Source organism: Telopea speciosissima, chromosome 7 (genome assembly GCF_018873765.1).
Source record: "Telopea speciosissima isolate NSW1024214 ecotype Mountain lineage chromosome 7, Tspe_v1, whole genome shotgun sequence".
Classification (NCBI taxonomy): Eukaryota; Viridiplantae; Streptophyta; class Magnoliopsida; order Proteales; family Proteaceae; genus Telopea; species Telopea speciosissima.
Window position 1 is genome coordinate 27,503,735 of NC_057922.1, and position 23,306 is coordinate 27,527,040.

Consider the following 23,306-nt stretch of genomic DNA (forward strand, 5'->3'; position numbering starts at 1 on the left):
ATGACTCTATGTAGTTTCATCTCATGGGACCTTTGGCGGACGTGCAACGAGTTTATATTCATTGGAAAATCTTGGAACCTAGGTGAGATTATTAATCATGCTCAATAGACTACATTTGAATTTTTCATACGAATGAACAACTGCCGAGTACCACAGTTCATCCGACAATGGAGAACCATGTCCTATGTTGATGGGGACCTTTATCCCCTGAGGTTCGTTGACCGGTACGGTTGTGCGGTTCCTCTCATAGGGGGGCTGAAATGACCATTCCACCCCCTGACCGAACACATTGCCCGGGGTGAGGTCCACCCCCTTTTATTCAAGGCACTAAGGAACAGTACCAAGTAGGGGAACCGCAGGTGATAAAAATTCATGTCGATGGTGTCCCCCACAAATAAACCATTATAAGCTTAATGGTGATGCATCCTTACTCAAGGATAAGCCCATCAGTGGCTTGGGATTTATCATTTGAAACCATAAGGGAGGCCAATAACTGCAATTTTAGGGCCTACTAAATTTGATGTTATTCTGATTGGGAAAGGCATGACAATCAAAAGTGGTATTTTACAAGTTTTGAGTGATTGTATTGATAGAATTGAAGTGGAATCAGACAGTAAGGATCTCATCTCTTACATTACAAAGCCTCCCCTACATAGAATAGTCTCAATCATTCCCAGTTGTAAATTACATCCTCCACCTATCAACATATTTCAAGTATTGCTCCTTTAGCCACATTTCAAAGAAAGTAATGGCTTGATTGACTCTCTAGCAAGGAAAGCCCTGTCTAGGTTGAGATAGGGTACCCAGACTGGACCGTCTAGCTCTTGCCATGGTTGGACAAAATCCTTTTCCATAGGTACCCATATAGTTAAGGGTCCCGAATTTTCCGACTGGAGTATCGACCTTGGATTTGGCCATATAGGACGATTTTTCAAAACGTGAGAGTGAGGGATCCAGATCCTCTATTGCCGAGCTGCCGAGACACAGCAAGGCGAGGAATGATTGCCTTATCCCTGCCCGAGCCCCTTGCCCGAGCAGGGGTAAGGTGGTCATTCCCCGCCTCACTGTGTCTTGGCAGCACGGTCCTGCCTGGCAGCTCGGCAGAAGAGGATCCAAATCGTGAGAGTGAGACGATGTTCTACCAAAAAAAAGAAGTAAAATCCTCTGCAGTACCCGACGAGGTGGCAGTGCACATCCGACGGCACAGCAGAGGCCATGTGTGCCACATGAGCTCTGCTGTGTCATTGGATGTGCACTGCCACCCCGCCGATACTACAGAGAATCTTGATCCTTATAAATTGCACGTTCACCTAGACGGAAGGAAAAAGAATCTTTGGGGTAATTTGGTAAATGCACTTCTACAAGAAAAAGAACCTGTTTGCAGGGGAGTAGGGAACCTGCGCTCACTCTCCTCACAAGATAACGAGGAAGTGAGGAACAGTCATCGCTGAACCCCTGAAACTGGATAGCTAAAACCTTCGGTCTCTGCTTCAAGAAAACAATGCAGTTTCCCAAGTTCAAGCAACCAGAGATTTCATCTGATGCCAATCAAGCGAAGCCAAGTCTTCAACAAACCTTCATTGACATTCGAAACCATTGCTCTGGTTTCCTACAGCACATCACGGACTCCATCAGTCAACAACAGCAAAAACAGCCCAATTTCCCTTTTTCCAATCCTAATCCATCTTCCTTGAAGACCCATCTCGAGTTAGCCTTGGAAAATCTCGGAAACCAAGCGAAACGGGCTTTCCAAACTGGCATTTCTGGTTTTGTTTCTACTTCACCGTCTTCCGGAAAAAACCCAGTTTGGGCTCGGGTTTCTGCACAGAATGAGACTCTTTCTGAACCCATTCATCGGTTCGACCTCGCCATGTCTACCGAAGCCATTGAAGAGCGTTTATCTGGTGTTCCCGTCTATGCCCTTAGCAACTCTGCTGAAGAATTCGTGCTGGTTTCAGGCGTTAGGACGGGGAAATCCCTTGGTCTCTTTTGCTTCAAGAAGGAAGACGCTGAAGCACTTCTGGAGCAAATGAAGTCTATGGACCCTGGGATGCGCGGGGGCTCGAGAGTCGTTGCTGTTGCTCTCAACAAGGTGAGATTCTATAATTGCTGTTTTTTTCTTCTGCTATACTTATTTTTATGCTATAAATTGAGATTTTAGATGTAGAGGCTTTACTTGCTTGCAGTGTTCAGGGTAAATCATGATAAACTTGGTTGAGAATTTGCTGGTAGATATGCACTAAGACCATTCTACTTCAAGGCCTAAATGGTTCGTTGTATAGCCGTTGCAGTCATGGCTGCTGCGTTTTCTGTACTTTATCCTTGATTACATGCTTAATTTGTTGGTTCATGAATTTCTTCCCTATGAGAAGTTTTAATAAGCGAATGACAGAGATAGGGATAGTTTCTGCATAATAGTCTAACTAGAGATGGGGACTGCAGGTTTTCCAGCTGAAGGTTGACGGCGTTGCCTTTAGGTTCATACCTGATTCTTCTCAAATCAAGAATGCACTAAAGGTGAGTGGTTCTTAGCATGACCAGGTTTAGTAATGGTTTGATTAGGAAATGAAGCATTTGCCTTTGTGCCCTTTTGGATTTGAATTATCGTGATAAATAGAAGAAAGTGATTGTGCCAACACATTTTAAGAAAACACGATATTGGAAAAATCATAAATTCTTCCTGTAAATGTTGATATACTTAAAATGGAGGAATTGAGTATTTAGATAATCTCATCCTGATTAAAATGTTTATTGAAGTAGGACTTTATTGTTTTGCCTAGATATTTGATTGATTTCCTATTGTTATTTTGAGTGTATTCTGCTAAAAGTCATACTCTTTTTCGAGTTGCATGATTGCATCCTTTGTGACTGGGGTACCACCCAATGGTGTTTATCTAAAGAACAAGCATATATGTTCTTCAGTACTTTTGACTATTTTCTGTTTTGAAAGTATCATGCTGATAATATTTGGTAGGCCACTTTTGTTACGAGGACAAACTGCTTCCTTTGAAGCAAACTGTTTGCACTGATATACTTAACTGCTCAAGCGATTATTCACCGCCTTCTATGGAAATCGTTGATACTACACAGCATACAGCTATCCTATAGATTTTCACATTCAGTACATAACCAAGAAGTTTCCAATGTCATTTGTTGATTCCAGGTATACCAAGTCAAGTCATGGGGTGTCTCCCTCCTTGTAGCTCAGTTTATCTCTTCTACCTAAAAGTTGCTTTTTTGATTGTGACCGTCATGAAAACTTCTCTTTTTTTTTTTTTTATCTTTTATTTGTAAAAATGGGTTAGTTTTGAGTACCTCTAGGTTTTTGTCCTCTTCTTTCCTTCCTTCTAGATCAAGCATTGAACCTTTGATCTCAAGATTTTTCTTAGGGGCTGCAGTCTGTTTGTGTCAAGAGCTAACTGGTATCATTTCATTATAGCACTGGGGCTGACCATCTATTTCCTCTGTGCAGCTTAAAGCCTTGTACAATATGGTGGGCTTTTGGAGGTTGTTATCTCAATAAAACTATCCTACTTATCGAAGATCCTAGGACAGGTTAAATCTCAATGTTTACTGTTTTCTTTCCCTTGATTGGAGAGAGATGGAAATAGTCTGTTAAAAGAAATAATTATCTTCAAGATTCTGAAGTTTAAAAAAGTTATGATCCTGTCTACCAAGAAAACTGTAGAGGATTAAAACTTATGAGCATACTATGAAATTTTGGAGAAAATAATTGAAACCCACCTGAGACAAGAAATTAATTTTGTGGATAACTGTTTTGATTTTATGCCAGGAAGATCAACTACAAAAGCTATTGAACTTTACTTGGAGGGCTAATGTTACGACTTACGATTTATAGAATGTAAGAAGGATCTCCATATGGTCTTTGTTGATTCAGAAAAAGCTTATGATAGAGTCTCTACAAAATTAGTTTGGCAAGTGTTAGAGAACAAGAGTGTTTCTAGTAAGTATGTGGACATAGTTAAAGATATGTATAACGGTTAGTATAAGAGCCCGGGGGAGGGGAGGAAATGAATACAATTACAAATGGATTACATTAAGTATCAGCTCTAAGCCCATATTTGTTTGCGGTAATCATTGATGAACTGACTAGAGACATTCAAGATCAAATACCTTGGTGTATGCTTTTTGCTGATGATATTGTTTTGGTCGATGGATTAACACTAGGGATAAATGCAAAGTTAAAATTTTGGAGATCAACCTTGGAATCAAACGATTTTAAGAATTAAGATGAGTAAAACAAAAACAGAGTGTATGGTGTACTTTAGTAATAATAGGACTGAAAGTGGGGGGTGAAAATTGATGATAGGGAGATACCGCAAGTTAAAAATTTTAGGTACCTAGTTTAAATCATAAATAAAGGAGGCGAAATAGAGGATGGTGTTGTACAAAGAGTTATATACGGTGGATGAAGTGGAGGGGGGGGGGGTGTTGTACAGAGTGTTGTGTGATCAAAGTATTCTTTTAAAACTCAAAGGGAAATTTTATAGGATAGTCATACAACTCGCAATGATGGATTGAGTTGAATGTTGGGCAGTAAAGGAACAACATATAAATAAACTTAGTGTAGTTGAAATGAAGATGTTGAGGTGGATGAGTAGTAATACTAGAAAAGATAAAACAAGGAATAAACAAATTCGAGCTAATTTAGAAGTAGCTCCAATACATGAGTTGCGAGACAGTCGTTTGATGTGGCATGAACATGTACAACAGAGGCCTTTGATTGCTCCAGTTGGGAGGAGTGATTTGATTCAGATCGAAGGAACTAAAAGAGTCAAGGGTAGGTCTAAATGACTCTGGAGAAGTGGTGAGGAAAGATATGCATTGTTTAGGACTAGTAACAAGTATGGCTTTGAATAGAGCTGATTGGCGAAAAAAGATCCATTTAGACTACCCCATTTAGTTGGGATAAGACTGAGTTGAGTTGAGATGTGCCGTTGTTGTTTGGAAAATGTGGCTTTGCTAAAAATCTTTGGGACTGTTTCTTACATTTCTTTGGTTTTGCATGGCAGTCTCCATCTTCCTTAGTGGATGTACTTCAATGGTGGAAGAGCAAAGCTCGCCTCGTATCATTGAAAGGCCTCTGGTTGGCTGGTTTGATTTTAAATCCTTACAATATTTGGTTGGAAAGGAATGCTAGGCGTTATGAAGGTATCTCTCTTCCATCCGATATTATTCTTCGCAGGATTGTGCGAGATTTGAGAGAGTTGTGCCCATCGGTGTTAGGGACGGTTTCCTTGGTGGCTGACTTATTTTGTTGCAGACGGTTGGGGTTATTTGTCATCCCTTCTCGCCCTCGTCGGATCACCGAAATTTTCTGGTGTAAACCGAAGATGAATTGGACTAAATTGAACATTGATGGGTGCTCCCTTAGTTATCCAGGGGGAGCTGGTGCTGGTAGAGTCTTCCAGGACGTTCAGGGTAGAGTTATTTCCTCCTTCCAAATCTTCCTAGGTGTTAAATCAAACTTTGAGGCAGAATTTTCAGGTTTATTACATGGCATTTTCAACTTTCAAGGCTCTGACTCTTGGAATTCAGAACCTTTGGATTGAGAGTGACTCTGTAGCGGTGGTCCTTTTAATCAAAGCAATGCAGGTTCCTTGGTTTGTGCTTTAAGAATGGCTTTTTTTCCGCAAAATTTCTTCTCATCGAAGATATCACATTGTTTCAGAGAAGCGAATCCTATTGCCGATTACTTGGCAAAGGAAGGGGCAAAAAGAGTTCTTACATCATCGGAGATTATCTTTCCTGGTTTTATTCAAAATGAGATTTTGTGTGATGTGGTTGGTAGGCCTAAGTTTTGTTTTGCCTAGTTTTTGTTGGATTGAGTTGATGTTTCCCTGCTGATGTCTCAGGTGGAACGGAGTCCTTCAGGCTTTCTCCGTCATGTTGGAACAATGTCTCTTGACAATCATGAAGTGTCTGCAACCATTGGAATATTGTGAAATTGCTCCATTACCAAACCAAGGTACTAAAACTCGGGTCTTGGTACCAACTCGGCTCTTGGAAAAACCGAGACGAGTCGAGATCTTGTCGAGTTAGTGCATTTTTTTTTTTCCAACTCGAAGCCTCAACTTTGGGTCAACCTGAGATCTGGACCCGAGATCCGAGATCTCGCCGAGATATGTCGAGTTTTGTAGAGTTAGGTAAGGTATTTAAGTGGTAGGTGGGTTAAAAAAAGGGAAAATTACATAATTAGCTACTTTTGGGTTTTCATTTACAAACCTGTCCACTCTATGATTGAGTTAACAAAAATAGACAAAAACAAGTTAAGGTTTACAAAACTGGACAAAATAGTGCCTCTCCCTCCCAAAATTACTTTTTTAGACATTTTTACCCCTGCCATTGCCTTCTCGTCCAGGCATCGTCCGTTCCCTGCAACCCCACCCCTATCCCTGCCACCGCCATTCTCTGCTACTCCAAACCCGCCCCTCCCTTCCCTTTCCTGTGATTACCCAGGATGCCTAGACGAGAAGGCAATGGCAGGGTAAAAATGTCTAAAAAAGTAAGTGAGGGAGGAAGAGACACTATTTTGTCCGATTTTGTAAACCTTAACTTGTTTTTGTCTATTTTTGTTAACTCAAACATGGAGTGGACAGTTTTGTAAATGAAAACCCAAAAGTAGCTAATCATGTAATTTTCCCTTAAAAAAATGGGTCGAAACCAAGATTCAAACCGAGATCGCCGAGATATTGCACTTTTGAGACTCGCGGGCAGTCTCGTCTCGGCTTTTCCAAAAACCGAGAAACTCGGCGAGATCTCGAACTATGTACCAAACTGGTGTATTTAATTACTTATCTCAGATTTGCAGAAACAGTTCTGTACTCATATACCATTTATATGTATCAACGACATCGTCACCGGCAGCGGGAGTGGAGCAGGGGAAGAGGAGGCGCCGCCGGTGAGGATGTCGTTGATAGCATTGCTGGAGGAGACAGACAGGGAAGCCCAACTCATCTTCCCTTTTTTCAAACCCAAACGATTTGGGGAAGATGAGTTGCAGGTTTTTTCTCTTTTTTCTTGCAAGGGTCCTTTTGTCACTACCCATTGATTTTAACATTGTTAGTCTTACACTAACGGAATGGGGGCATGTGTTAATTTTTTAGAAAAGTAGGGGGCACGCGAAATTTCTTAAAACTGACAGGTGTTTTTGTAATTACGTGATACCTCAGGGGAGGTACAATTTCCCCCCCCCCCCCCCCAAAAAAAACAGTGAATGTATGACCTTAAATCTAAAAATTCAATAGCTGTTTTGTGGAGTAAATGTTGTTCTCTGGGAGTTTGTGGCCTTCTTATTATTATCTATTTCATTTACATTTCGGTCCCTTCTCCAGTAGCATCTTCTTCTTCTCTAGTTTCTCCTTGGTGGACAGTGTTTTTAAGGTCAAAATCATGGTGCTTGCACAACTTCATGATGAAAACTGTGCAGTGTCTCAATGTTTTTCCTAGAATGTCATGCATAAATGCCCAAATGTTTGATAACTATTCAGCTGAGTACAAGAAATGCTTATCTACTCTTAGATTCATTTGCTGTTTCTTTTTGAGGTTGAATTTTGCATGAAAGATATACCATCCAATGTCTTCGACGCAACATTCTATATTTACCTTGTGAGCCTCAAGTAAATTGACAAACACTGTGATTGAGGTTATATAAAGTAGAATACTATTTCTGAGTTACTCAATAGAATTTAAGTCTCATACTTGCATGTGTAGAATTGCTTGAATTCCTATCACTTCAGATGCATGTTGCAAATTTAGTTTCTGGCTTTTTTTTTTCTTCTGGTTGGTGGGTTTGAAAAATTCACAATGCTCTAGGTGATTTTTTTTTTCTCCTATGAATTTGGTCTCTGTATTTTTTTGTTCAATTAGGGCAAAACTAGATAATGTTTGCTTCAAATGTATTTTTATGGAGCATGTCTCAGTTGTTTTCATTTGATCATTCAATTGCATCTGGGAAATATTTTCTTGTTAAGATATTTGATGTGCTTTGTGTTGTAGGAGAGGAAAAAAGCTGGATTTTCTGAGGATGGCTTCTCTGGGGTTCCAGTTTTCCAGGTTCTCATTGACACTTTTCTATGTAGTATCTTAATAATATTTTGGTAGGATCTACTTGGTATATGCTCTGATGTCTAAAGGTATACTGCTTATGGCATTTGCGCTAGAAACTTGACTGGTGCCAGCATTACTTAAACAGTGTCGCAATGGAAAATTAAAGAAGTTTGTGCTGAGACCATGGGTGAAATATTTCGGTTTCAACAAGGGTTGAAACAAATTGACTACCGGAAATTACATGTCGAAATTTCCAAACTTTGACCAAATTATATCGGTTTCAAATTCCACCTAAATCTGAAATTTTGAACCTTGGGTGAGACTGAAGAAAGAAAAAGAAGGAATTGCAACACAATAGGTTTTGTTTGGGGTGATGTTTGGGAGGAATGAATGAGCAGCATTTAGATTAGTTCAACAGCAAAAATCCAACAGATCATTGACAAGAACTGAATGAATTTTCTGGAGATGTGGCTGCAATTCTTACCTTATGATCTTAGTTGTCTGAATTCTGAAATGACCAGAATGCCTAAATAGTAGATAGTGTGCCATTTGGGTCATTCCAGTTCTCCAGTTCAGGTGGATTCAGGTTCTGAAAGTTGTATTTAATGTTTGTAGCCTTGTGTGTGGAGTGGCTTATCTGTTGTCTGCCTGATAGTTGACCATCTACCTTGACCAACTGTAAAGCTCCCATGTCTTTATTTATTGTATTTTATTGTTCTATTCGGCTCCTCATTTTCAATGATAGCTGTTGATTTTTTTTACAGACTTTTTACTTTTCTTGTCTTTTTTAAATGTAACTGTTGAAGTGTATTGAGCTCATAGGGAGAAGGGTAATCTCGATTACAATATTCCATTATTCTGATTGAGATTCCCCCCTTATGTTTGTCTTCTATTTTGGTTATAGCAGAGTTCCTTAGTCCTAGTTCGAGTCAGTCACCAAGTCCTAGTTCTAATTCCTGTTTTGTTTCTATTTTCCTATTGTAACTAGGATTTGTAATTTATTTCACATAAATGCGAGCAGTTTGAGGGAGGCTGTCAAGTTCGATCCTCCTTGACAGCTCTCCTCTCTTCTTCTCTCGGTTCTGGTTCCCTAGTGGTGCATTCTGTTACATGGTATCGGAGCACAACCATTAGTTGGTTGTTACTCTGCGATTCTGGTTTGAAGGTCTTTTCAAGTTCTTAAAGAGGTGCAGCACCCTATGCTGCATAATACTACACATTAAACCCTAGTTCTACTACTTACCTGATGTGCAAGATCGATTAGAGATTATCCATTCAAGCTGCGGTTTCTTCTTGAAGGCTATTTCTACGATTTCTTCTTGAAGACTATTGATATATCTATTTCTGATCCAGTCAGTGGGTCATTGTTGAAGACTGAAGACCTTTTCTACAAGGTATTTCTGTTCTTATTCTACAGAACCCTCGTTAGGGTTTTATTTCTCCAATCAATCCAATTTTTCTGGTGAGATCTTTTTGGTTATGTTTTCCTTTTCCCAGAACAACACTCGGCTATCTATTTCGGCTGACTTTGGGGTTGGTAAACCCTTGAATTGATATTCCCCCCTGCCGATTGTGTTATTGCTACTGATTTGGGTTCACAAACCCTAATATCGATACTGCTGAGTGTGCTACTACTGTTATTGTGATTATTGCAGCTACTTTAGGGTTCTTAAACCCTAATATTGCCACTGCCGACAGTGCTACTGCTGATTTTAGGTTATTAAGACCTCACATTGCTACTTGCCAAGTACACTACTGCTATTTTTGGGTTGTTTCAAATCCTAATCTGGTTCTATCCAAGAGCTGATTGACATACTGCTGTTGCTACTACCTATGGCTGATCATAAGCCACCAACGGACAATGTCCAAGTTCAGATTACTACTATTACACTCTCCGGAGTTTCAAATTATCTATTATGGGCCTAGGCAGTGCAAGCTTACATTCATGCCAAGGGAAAACTAAAATACATTATAGATGATCCTCTTGATCGTGATCCTAAGGATCCTGCCACAATCACAGCTCATGATGAGTGGATGCGTAAAAATTCTATTATCAAGGTATAGTTATGGAACAATGTTGAACCTACTATTGCATCCAATGTGATGTTTCACTCACTTGCTAAGGATATTTGGAATGATTTGCGTGAAAGTTTCTCTCGAGAAAGGAATATCTCCCACATGTATAATCTCAATGAGGAACTTTTTTACTTTCCAACAGGGAGATAAATCCTTGAATGAATATTTTGCCAGGTATAAGGGCATATTTGAAGAACTTCAGATACATCAGTCCCTAACTACCAATCTAGATCAATTGAAACAATAAAGAGCCGGGTTCCTGTTGCAAAATTTTTAGTTGGACTACATCTTGACTACCAGTTTGTGAAGAGTTAGTTACTTACAGGGGAAAAAGGTTCCTTCTATCAATTAAATCTTTTCTCGTATTAATCGTCTGGCCAATCCATCCAAAACTAATGATACACCCAAGGACAACTCAACCTTTGTTGCCAATCATGGGCGAGGACATGGTCGTGGCTAATCTAGAGGCCATAGTCGTGGTGCTAGTGGACGAGGTACAAGTCCTCAAACCGTTGACAAGTCTTCCCGCCAATGTTCTTATTGTGGCAAACCGAATCATACCGTGGATACCTGTTGGGCTAAGCATGGAAAACCTGAGTGGACGAATGAACTAGCCAATACAGTCATGACTGATACTACTACTAAGAAATCTACTGGTGATATGAATCAAAGTTCTAGTACTTCATCATCCGTGTCTCGTGATGATTACAACCAGCTAGTCAAACGCCTTCAACAACTTGAAGTTGCATCTGCCTCAGTGCCTCCACCTCGACAGCCACCTTAGCCTATAAAGGTAACTCTGCTTATTATCCTTCCTCTACTTCATGGTGATTTGGGTGCTTTGTATCACATGACTGGTAAGTCAAGTTTGTTTTCTTCAATAAAGCAAGTTCAAACCTCTTCCAATGTTATCCTTGCTGATGGGTCCTCTACTCAGGTAGCTGGTCATGGAACTATTTCTCCAACTTCCTCCATGAGACCATGACCTTCTCTCTTGTTCTTCATGTTCTTAAATTACCTTTAAGTCTTTTATCCGTCAGTCAACTTACTAAGTCTCTTAACTGTTTGGTAACCATTTATCCTTCTTACTATGTATTGGAGGACTTTCAAACAAGGAAGATGATTGGTGGAGGGCTTGATCGCGGTGGGCTGTATTACATGGATGGCACAGGACCTTCTACTGCTACTACATCTACTACAATACCATCTACCATGCAATGGCATCTACGCCTTGGTCACCCATCTCTACCTAAACTCCAATTAATGGTTCCTAGTTGCAGGTCTACATCTCGTCTGGAATGTGAAGTCTATGAACTGGGCAAACATCACTGTGCTTCCTTTCCTGCCTATAATCCTAGAAGTTCTTCATTGTTTTCTTTAGTACATTCTGACATTTTGGGTCCATGTTGAGTTCATAATAGGTTAGTACTTTCTTATTTGTTAGTTTTATGGGCGATTATTCCCGTTCCACTTGGGTTTTTCTGTTGAAAGACCGGAGTTCAGTTCTTACTGCATTAGCAAACTTTTATCGGGAAATAAAACTTAGTTTGACACATCCATAAATTTTTTTTCGTTTTGATAATGTTCTTGAGTATACTCACTCTACAACAAAATGGAGTTGCTGAATGCAAAAATAGGCACTTAATGGAAGTGGCCTGGTCTATTATGCTCCATATGAATGTCCCCAAACGTTTTTGGTGTGATGCCATCCATACTGCTTATTACTTTATTAATCGTTTGCCGTTCTCTGTTTTAAATAATAAAATTCCTTTTTCTATTCTTTAGCTTGTTAGTTCCTTATTTACCTCCCCACCATGTGTTTTTGGCTACGTGTGTTTCGTTCACATTCTTCAACCTGCCATTGATAAACTATTTCCTAGGTCTATTAAATGCATTTTTCTTGGTTACTCTTGGACCCAGAAAGGGTATAAATGTTTTCATCCGGTTTCTAATTAACTGTTTATTAGTGCTGATGGCACCTTTTTTGAAAATACTCCTTATGTTTCTCGTTTTTCAATACCGTCCATAGTGTACAATGAAGATCTTCTAGATCCTCCCGTACCTGTGACCATTCCCATCCCATCACCTCAACCGGTTCATCAGGTCTATCACCATCGTCGACGTCGACCACCGACCTTACCATCCACCACTACTACTGTACCAGCCCTCACTGTCCTGACTACCGCTGTAACTAGTAGTGTTCCGGACCTGCCATCTACTATAGCAAACGCCGCTCCTCCCGACAATCTGATTCTGATGTAGAGGGCTCCATCAACTTACCAGTCGCTGTCCGTAAAGGTACTCACTCCTATACTCACCAATCCCACAAATCCTTAACTATTTATCCTATTGAGCAGTATGTTTCCATTTCTCATCTTTTGTCCCACTATCACCTACTTGCTTCTGCTTTATCTACTAATTTTGTGCCTAAAACCCACCATGAGGCTTTTTCTCACCCTGGTTGGAGGCTGCCATGGATACTGAGATGGATGCTTTATTATCTAGAATACTTGACTCCGGTTTCATTACCTACTGGGAAGGATCTTGTTAAGTGTCGGTGGGTTTATACTATCAAATACCATCTAGATGGTTCTGTTGAGCAGCTTAAGGCCCGATTGGTTGCTAAAGGCTATACTCAAACTTATGATGTTGATTACTTTGAGACTTTCTCGCCTGTTGCCGACCTGAATTAAGGTTGTATTCTTATTTCTCTAAATGTTAATTTTGACTGGCCATTATATGAGATGGATATCAAAAATGCGTTTCTCTATAGTGATCTTCAAAAGGAGGTTTATATGGAGCAACCTCTAGGGCATGTTGCTCAGGGGGAGAATTCTGCCAAGGTTTGCAAGCTTCGTAAGGCAATGTATAGGTTGAAACAATCTCCAAGAGCATGGTTTGATAAGTTCAGCTCCATTGTCACTCAGGATGGGTTCTCATAGTATTATTCTGATCATTCCGCTTTCGTTCGTCGTCAGAGTTCAAAGGTGGTGTTTGTAGTCTGTGTATGATATTATTATATTAGGTAATGATGCTTCCAGTATTGCTCAAGTTAAATCACATCTTTATCAACATTTTTAGATGAAAGACTTGGGTGTTCTCAAGTACTTCTTTAGTATTGAAGTTTTGCAAAGTAAGAAAGATGTTAGCGTATCTCAAAGGAAAAATGTCCTTGACCTTCTGACTAACACTGGAATGCTTGCTTCCAAAGTAGCAGATACTCCAATGGATTCCCATCAAAAGCTTGGGTCCATTGTGTGTGCGGATTTTATAGATGTTCATCGTTATAGAAGATAGTTGGAAAACTCATTTATCTTACTGTCACTCGCTCAAATATATCCTTTGCTGTTGGAGTAATTAGTCAGTTTATGCAACATCCAAAGAAAATTCACTGGGATGCTGCTTGCTGTGTGTTGTGATATCTAAAAAGTGCTCCTAGTAAGGGTCTTATTTATCGGCCTAATCGGAATGTTAATCTGGTTGAGTTTTTTTATGCTGATTAGGCTAGTGGTGATGATGATAGGCGTTCTACTACCGATTATTGTACTTTTGTGGGTGGTAATATAGTCACCTGGAAAAGAAAGGAACAAACTATTGTTGCTCGATCGAGTGGTGAGGCTGAATATTGAGCAATGACACATACTACAACTGAGTTGATGTGGGTAAAATCATTATTTCAGGAGTTGGGATTTCTTGTCGCTTAACCTATGAAGATGTTTTGTGATAATCAAGCCGCTATTTATATTGCAAGTAATCCAGTGTTTCTGATGCAGATTTATTACCAAACTGGGCTTCTTTTATTAGGAATAAGTCTAGGGTTGGGTTACATACATGTTGGGCCTTTAATCCCATGGGTTTCTAATGTAATAGGCCACTTTTATGGGCCTAAAATATGGGTAAATAGGTTGCATACGGGATTAGCCTTATACTTAGTTTATTTTCATGTTTTTAATGTTTTAAATTGAACTGGTTCAACCAATGGTTCAATTTAAGTGATTTTATTAGTTGTTTAGTTGGGCTGGATTAGGACTCTATTTTGAGTCTATTTCGAGTCTATTTCAGTTTCCTAGTCAGTTTAAGTTAGCTAATAGGTTAGGGATAGGATTGGACCTTTCCTTTTTAGTGTCTAAGTCTATTTTTGAGTCTTCTATATAAGTTTGTAAGGGAGGCCAGCATTGAATACGAATTTGATTAATAAAAACTCAGCTTTATGCTTGCTGCCTTTGTTGCTGCTATTGCTCCTTGAGAGTGTTGCATCCTTGTGGGTTTATCAAGGTGGAAGGGATTGGTGGATCTTCAATCGACTCCTTGCATCGGGAAGATCGGGAGGGCTGCTACTTATCTCCATGCATCATGAAGATCGGGAGACCCCATTGTTCATCTTCAAAGCTGCTGCCATTGAAGATCAGTGTTCAAGTAAGTACTTTACAGTTTCAGCAATCACCCTTCTTCTCCTAATCTGTCCAGCCTTTCCCTTCATTAGACCTAATCCATACCCCCCCTTCATCCACTAAACTCTAACCTCCATTAAACCTGCAACTACCCCATTCGATCCTTAGCTTAAATTCTAAGCAACCCACATCCAGCCATCAGACCAGCCCCAAACTCCCATCAAACATCCCTCTCATCCCTCCCGACACACTCGATCCAAGTTTCAGCCCCAAACTCCCACTCTAACCCCTTCGTCTTCTTGCTCCATTAAAACCCAAACCCAAAACCCTAAAATTCAATTCTGCCCAAAATTGCAGAATTTCAAAACTCATCCAAACCCTAACCTTTTTATACCATATTGACCCCCTAGATCTGCCCATTAATACCCTATAAACCCCTTTCCCAACATCCAACCCTAACCCTAGTTTTGCCCTAAATTACTAAACCCTGGCGCAATTGGCCAGCCCTTGTGTGTGACCCCATTACCCTGACTCCTAGTGGGATTACTCCTACCTAGGACTACATTAAGTGGTATCAGAGTTATGGCGGAGGGAAGCTCCAACCAAGCCTCGAAGGACCCACCTCCATTCGTTTTTAAGACCCGAGTTCGTCTACCCTATGGGAGCACATCCATATTAATTGTTGATGAGAGACGACGTAACAACATTATTTCACAATCCGTGGTGGATATGTTGTCCCAGTCAGGAGAGATTTGCATCATGCCTACAAGTCAAGTCTTTGTTGAATTTGAGCGTTCCTCATACTCTGACGGTGCTTGGTGTCAGCCGGTACCATCTCCATGGAGCGTTATTGCAGTAGGTTGTAATTGGTTGGACGAGTGACAAGGTTGGATTGAACCTGAAAACAACTCGTGTGTCCTACCTGATCGACACCGTCTATACCATTGTTTTACTCTAAAAGGGTTAAAACCAAAGGTGACCACATCGACTGTACAGCCACAGGGAATGCCGAACATGTCAACCCAAACGCAAGTGGCATCGACTATGCTTGAAGCTTCACCAATGGCAGATGCCCCAACAAAAGATTCTACTAAGGCGGTTTTTGTTGAAGAGATTCAAGAACTTATAGCTAAAGAAATTCAAGTAGACCAAGCTGCACCAGTAGTTGAGATCACGGTTGAGAAGCTCAGCCATCAAATTGATGTGGAGGTCTAAAACACAATGGTAGAAGAAACTGCTTAAGAGAGCAAAGTAGACAAGGCTGAGGACATGGAAGATGAAGTGGTGGTTGAGTACACTCCACAAGAAATCATCGACATTCAAGATGCAGTTTTTGAAGAGGTGGAGCTTGTATCTCAAGTATTAGATGAGAAGGTTGCTAACACTGAAGACTTTATGGATAGGGCATTCACAGTTGGTGCTGATTCAGAGGTAGAACACATAGAGTTTGTTATGCCACCATGGTTCTTCGAAGAGAGAGCTCCACGCCTTGAAGACTATATTCCTAATGTTCCTGCTTCACCGGAATTCTGTTTGGGGATGGTCAAAGCTGCTGATCACATGTTGATTCCCCCTCATCACTGCAAAATTCGAAGACGAATTTTTTCAAGCTGGGGAGAGTTGATGCAGATTTATCACCAAACTGGGCTTCTTTTATTAGGAATAAGTCTAGGGTTGGGTTACATACATGTTGGGCCTTTGATCCCATGGGTTTCTAAAGTAATAGACCACTTTTATGGGCCTAAAATATGGGTAAATAGGTTGCATACGGGATTAGCCCTATACTCAGTTTATTTTCATGTTTTTAATGTTTTAAATTGAACCGGTTCAACCAATGGTTCAATTTAAGTGATTTTATTAGTTTTTCTTTTAGTTGTTTATTTGGGCTGGATTAGGACTCTATTTTGAGTCTATTTTAGTTTCCTAGTCAGTTTAAGCTAACTAATAGGTTAGGGGTAGGATTAGACCTTTCCTTTTTAGTGTCTAAGTCTATATTTGAGTCTTCTATATAAGTTTGTAAGGGAGGCCAGCATTGAATACGAATTTGATTAATAAAAACTCAGCTTTATGCTTGTTGCCTTTGTTGCTGCTGTTGCTCCTTGAGAGTGTTGCATCCTTGTGGGTTTATCAAGGTGGAAGGGATTGGTGGACCTTCAATCGACTCCTTGCATCGTGAAGATCGGGAGACCCCATTGTTCATCTTCAAAGCTGCTGCCATTGAAGATCAGTGTTCAAGTAAGTACTTTACAGTTTCAGCAATCACCCTTCTTCTCCTAATCTGTCTAGCCTTTCCCTTCATTAGACCTAAATTTGATACATAACTCTAACACTCCCCCTCAAGCTGGAGAATAAATGTCATACATTCCCAGCTTGCACAACAGGGTACTAAACTGATGATGAATGAGCCCCTTTGCTAAGATATCTGCCAACTGATCCAGTCCTTACAAAAGGGGTACATATGTAGCTAGAGTCAATCTTCTCCTTGATGAAGTGTCTATCCACCTCTATGTGCTTCGTCCGGTCATGTTGTATAGGATTGTGAGCTATGCTAATGTCAGCCTTGTTATCACAATAGAGATGCATGGGGGCCTCAGTGTCAAACCCCAACTCTTGGACTAGCCTTCTCAACCATAGAAGTTCACATACTCCATGAGCCATAGCTCTAAATTCTGCCTTTGCAATTGATCGAGCTACAATCGGCTGTTTTATACTCCTCCATGTAACCAAGTTGCCACCTACAAATGTATAGTATCCAGATGTAGAGCGTCTGTCAGAAACTGAACCAGTCCAATCAAGTGTGGTTAGCTTGACTCTGGGAATACCCATTCTTTAGAATAGCCTGCCTGAACTACTCAAACCGTGCTTTTGAGGACTGTTTGAGACTGTATAGTGCCTTCTTGAGAAGACATACTCTCCCTTCAGTTGAAGAGAACTTGAAGCCGGTTGGAGTTTGCATGTACACTTCCTCTTCCAAGTCACCATGGAAATGCATTCTTCATATTTAACTAATATAATAGTCAATCCCTATTGGCCGCCAATGATAAGAGAACCTTTATAGAATTATGCTTTAGCCACAAGGGCAAATATCTATTGAGAGTCAATCCCATATGCTTAACTGTACCCTTTGGCCACCAACCTTGCCTTGTACCTCTCAACCGCACCATCTAACCGCTACTTGATTGTGTAAACCCACCTGCATCCAACTGAAAGTCTTCCCTTGGGAAGATCTACCAATTTTCAAGTACAGTTTTTCTCGAGAGCCATCATTGCCTAAGACATACCTTTCTTCCACTTTGGGTCAGACATAGCCTCAGTGACATTCTTTGGAATGGAAACTGAAGAGAGGGCAACAAAAAAAGCAACACCTATAGGAGAGAGCGTCATAGGGAATAAACTGGGCTATAGGATTAGTGTAAACTCTCTTTCCCTTTGTAACAACAATAGGAAGGTCTAAATCAGAAGGAAGAGAAGGGATGCCACCTGACTAAGAACGGATAACGAGGTGGTAAAAATTGATGAGAGGGAGATTTCGCAAAGTGATTATCTTAGGTGTCTGGGCTCAATCATAAATAAAGAAGGTGATATAAAGGACAATGTTTCACAAAGAATCAAAATAGGATGGATAGAGTGGAGAGGTGCATCCGGAGGGTTGTGTGATTGGCGTATTCCTTTAAAACTTAAAAGGAAAATTTTATAGGACAATCATATGACCAGCTATGATATATGGTGCGAGATGTTGGGTAGTTAAGAAGCATCATATGGATTAACTCAATGTAGCAGAGAAGGGGATGTTGAGATGGATGAGTAGCAAAACTAGGAAGGATAAAGTAAGGAATGATCATGTTAGAGCTGATTTGGGAGCTATGAGAAAGTCGGTTGAGGTGGCATGGCCATGTTCAACAGAGGCCTTTGGATGCTCCAGTACGGAGGAATGGTTGATTCAGATTGAAGGAACTAAAAGAACTAGAGGCAGACCTAAAATGACCTTAGGAGAAGTGGTGAGGAAATACATGCATAGCTTAGGTCTTGTATCAAGTATGACCTCGAATAGAACTGATTGGAGGGCAGGAATCCATGTAGCCGTCCCCAGTTAGTTGGGATAAGGCTGAGTTGTTGTTGCAAGAATTGAGGAAATCTGGTCCAAGACACAGAAAGAATAAGATCAGTCTTCAATACTGTACTCACAATAATATTCTTCTTACCGGAGGAGGAGAATGTATCAACAGCACCAAAAATACCTCAGGATGATCAAACCTTCATGCACATGGAGAAAAACCTCCTGTGCAGGTAACCAAACAACAAACCCTTGTGCAAATGAATAGCATCACAAAGTAGAGTTCTTCTTCATAAAACATAGATCACAACTGCTCCAATAATCACTACAGCAGTATTTGAAGAAACCCTAATTGTGCATGTTTAAGAACTAGAATTTTACTAAACAAAAACAGCATAGGTGGCTGCATACCATTACATAGGGGAAAACCCTAACAATCACTCAAAACAACGAAAGAGAACTGCAGGTACTGAAATCAATGCTCTGATACCATGTGATAGTATTAGAACCTGAAATCGGTACCTGAGCATGAAGAGAAGAAGAAAGAAAGAGGAGAGGAGAGAGTGGAGAAAACAGCCCACGATTAGACAGAACAGAATACAGTTCTCTCTAATTGTGGGAAGGGGTATCTTTTGTAATAGGGAAAATTACTTGGACACCCCCTGAAACCTGACGGTGTTAGTCTGTTGTTAGTGTTTAAATGGAAATGTCCTTTTTACCCTCACCCCTAACCTCTAAATCCAAAACCCAGCCAAGGCTGAGTGTGAATTTAATTCTCGATCCTTGTCTGCAAAAGAACAAGTAAAAAGTTGTCTTCCCTTCCTTAAACGATCCTGAAATGGTCAATGGAGCAATCGGCATCGGCGACGCCGCTGGAACAACACCATCATTCACCACCGAACGGCCATTGCCAACACCACCGCTGTAACTCAACTCTGGCGTTGCTGGAGTAACACTATCGCCGTAAAAATCAGCCATTGACAGATCTGACACTCACATCCGAAATCCGAATGCAACAAAATCCCCAAATCTTCAACCACTTGAAGATTAGGGTTTCTCCTATACACAATCTCCTATTTCCACTTTCCAATTGGTTCCTTTTGATCGCTAGATTTAGAGAGAGAAACTACAACAGCAAGAGAGAGAAAGAGAGAGAAGAGCCGTTGAGTAGTTCGTTGTTTCGCTTTCTTCCTCTGCAACGAAAATAAGAGACAGATTTTATGAAGTCTAGAGAGAAAAACGAAATGCTTTTGCTTATCTCTCTTGTTTTTGCTTTAAATCGGCTTCGTCTCTGTCTACTGTTTCTATCTCTTTCTAAAATTTGTTTTTCCCTCTCTCTCTCTCCATTTCTAGAATTAAATTCAAAACCCAGCCTTGAGCTTTGATCTGCCCCCCCGAACCCGATACAGAGCTCCATCTTTCTCCATTTCTGAATTTTGTGGGAGCTAGCACTGAAGACTGTGAAGACTTCTACACAGATTAAATAGAAAATGTTGAATAATGTACACCAGAATATCGTGGGGGGGGGGTATTCTGGTCCTTTTAGGTTATTTACTTATTATTTCATTATGTACTGCCTACTCTTCTAATAGAGTCGGCTAGACTAGATTAGGGGCAATTCTGTCCTATTTTATCTTTTCAGTTATTATAAATAGGGGGCTTGTCTGATCAATAAGATCACTCGAGGATTACAATCTATTCTTCTTCCATCTTCTCCTCTCTTTTCTCCTCTCTAAAGTTACTGGTTACAGGTCCTAGGTTTTCTACAGAAAATGCTGTGTTTCCAGGTAGTTATCTTACCCTTATTACCCACCATGTGGTTTTCAGGAAGAAGAAGAAGAAGGAGGGTAAAAGGGTCTCTTCACTACCCTTAAAGGGTAGTTTAGGTATTTAGAATTTTTCTAATCCATGACGTCATCACTAAACGGTGACTGACTAACGGACAGGACCTACTTGAAAGAAATGATAAAATGCAGGGGGTGTTCAAGTAAGGTTTTGAAAAAGGAGGGATATTAAGAAAGCGGGCAATAGTCTAGGGGGTGTCCAAGTAATTTTCCCTTTATAATATGAAAAATATCATGTAATTACAAGAAAGGACATACTTATTTATAAATTGGGAAAAAGAACGCTGCTTGGTCGCGCACCCGTACACCCAGACACAGGGTTGGCAAAATTACCACCCCACCCCCATGTTGGATGCCTGGGCACGTGCTCCCATTGTCCCCCCCCCCCCCCCGCGGTACTTATGATGCTTTATTTCTAGAATCAAAGCATATCAAATAATGGGATCCTGATCAATATACTGATACATTTCTTAATATTTTAATGTCATAGCTTGTGTCTCTTTGCCTACTATAGTTCATGCCAATTTAAAAATGTGAAATTATTCTTTAATACTTGTTGCATCTTCCAGTTGTGTTTTATTAACAAGGAAAAAGTAAGAAAATTCTATAAGAATTTGAATTATGATGAGGTAAAAAAAAAGGAACTTGGAGAATCTGATATCAATGTTGGCATTATATATTATGCAGTTGATTTAACTTGTTCATTGTTAATGTGTTAAAGATCGTGATAACCCTGTTCTGACATGTATTTCAGTCACGGAGCCTTATTTTGCAAAGCCAAAACAAGAAGTATCGTCCAGTTTTCTTCAGAAAGGTTAGTTGATAAAGTAGCTTTTTCATATGCTATTTTTCTTAATCATGAATATACAAGTAAATTTCCTCTTCCTCTCCATACTTTTAAAGGAGGACCTAGAGAACTCACTACTACGAGCTTCTAGACAGCAAAATCAATTAAACCCAGCCTTCAAACAGGGAGATATACAGGTTGGTCTTTACTGCCTCTTTAGTTTACGAGGAGGAATTGGGACTACTCTAACATTGCATTTTGATCCTCTCTTGTAGGTTGCTGTTCTTGAGGAAATAATACAAGGAATGAAGGTGAAAGGGTTGCATGAGATTTGTTTCCCTTAGTTTTTTTTTTTTTTTTTTATTTAAAAAAATAAAATTGTATGTGCTGCTGAGCTGACATGAATTTTGCAGGAGGGTTCTAAATCAAAGTGGGAGGATGTTGTTTTCATTCCACCTGGTTTTGACATTTCAGTTGATCTTCCGACACAAGAGAAGCTTACTGCAATGGGGTAGGCACTAGTATTCGTGGACTTGTCTGATCGGTGAAGCTTATCAAGGTTTATTTCAAGCCCAATAGTATACGTGAAACATAAGGGAAGACTTACCAGCTTGGTTATGAGTAGGGTAACTTTCTCTTAAAACGAATGGTACAATGTTATACATGTACAATATTGAGTTTATCTGATTTTCATAAACATTAACTGACCTTCTGAACTACAAACATGAATCAAGGAGGTGCTTACTACCAGTTTTCATCTTCTTTAAAATGTCATATCTATTCAGAAAAATGGCATTAGCATTTCATTTTTTCTATTTCTCTACTGTAATTCAATTTTGGGTGCATCTTGTCGTGACCAAAGTGGTGAACTGAGAAGTTGTGATATTCTGTTGACTGTGTCTTGTATTATTCCCAAAAGTTCTTTACATCAGGGGTAAATAAATGTTTTCAAAATAATTTGAAGATGAGTTACCCTTACGTCATTCTCAAGAGCTATAATTGTTTTGAGTGCATGTGAAATGACAAGATTTTATCTTCATTGAGAGAAGTGTGTTACCCTAAAAGAACAAAAAAGTTAAGGTAAACACTTCTTTTTCACTAATTTTGGTTACAACAAGATTTTCTCCTCAATTTTTGATCATTTTGTGCTTTATTAATACAGAACTACATGCACTGGCGTAGAAAATCTGCATGCCTACACTTTTGGGGACACCTCAGAAATGTGTGGTAAGGCCTTGGGGGTGGGGGTGTTAAATAGCAAGCATTGGTGAAGTCTGTTTTAGGGTTTGAATATGAAGAGTTGATGGATGGGGCCTTCAATTCCTGATGGGAATAGTTGGCCGGCCTTCTTTGGAGGGGATTGAACTGTTGTCCAGGACCCCAGGTCATGAATTATGATGCATTCCTCTCTTCTCATTTGCTTTCAAACTCTCTCCCTCATTTGTATTTTTACATTTTTTTTTTTAATCGAAACTACTGGTCCTTCATAGAAGAAGAAGCACCTCAAAAATGAACTCTGATCGTCCAGTACGTGGGCTCATATAGCGCCAAGGGTGTAAAATCCAAATCGAAACCAAATACCGAACCCAAAACAAGCTGAATTAACCGAACCGCATCGAATAAATTTGGTTTGGCTTTAGTTCTGGTATAAGAGCATTTAATTTGGTTCGGTTATAGTTTTAATTCAAAAATACTGGTTTGAACCGAAATTGAACTGAATACCACATTTAATTTGAAACCCTATATCGTTTTTTTTATGGGGTTGCCTTTCCTTTTGGAACTATAATGATTTTTCTGACTTTATTGATGAGTAAGTTGATGGGTAAGCTTAAAGAAAAGATCTAAAAGTGGAGAACTCACTTGGGATTCTTATTTATTTATTAATATTTTTTATTCTTTAAGATTTTGTGAGCATTTTATCTATACAAACGGTGTTTCTTGAGAACACAATAAGATGGAGTTTTTTTAGAACAATTGACAGCCTAGCACAATGGAACCTTATTGGAGAACCAAATTGGAACCGTATTGGAGAATTGAATTAGATCCGAATTGGAAAACCGAATTATAATCGTAACCGAACCAAA

General features: G+C 39.8%; 1 protein-coding gene across 1 annotated transcript; it reads left to right on the forward strand.

Annotated features, from left to right (window-relative positions):
- Positions 1-1,402: 1,402 nt before the first annotated feature.
- LOC122667564 (protein TIC 22-like, chloroplastic) lies at positions 1,403-22,043 on the forward strand. The gene is made up of 7 exons (XM_043863890.1): positions 1,403-2,092; positions 2,443-2,517; positions 8,020-8,076; positions 21,190-21,249; positions 21,339-21,419; positions 21,498-21,533; positions 21,636-22,043. The coding sequence occupies exons 1-7, from the start codon at positions 1,502-1,504 to the stop codon at positions 21,735-21,737; spliced, it is 1,002 nt and encodes a 333-aa protein (XP_043719825.1). The 5' UTR covers positions 1,403-1,501; the 3' UTR covers positions 21,738-22,043.
- Positions 22,044-23,306: the final 1,263 nt, after the last annotated feature.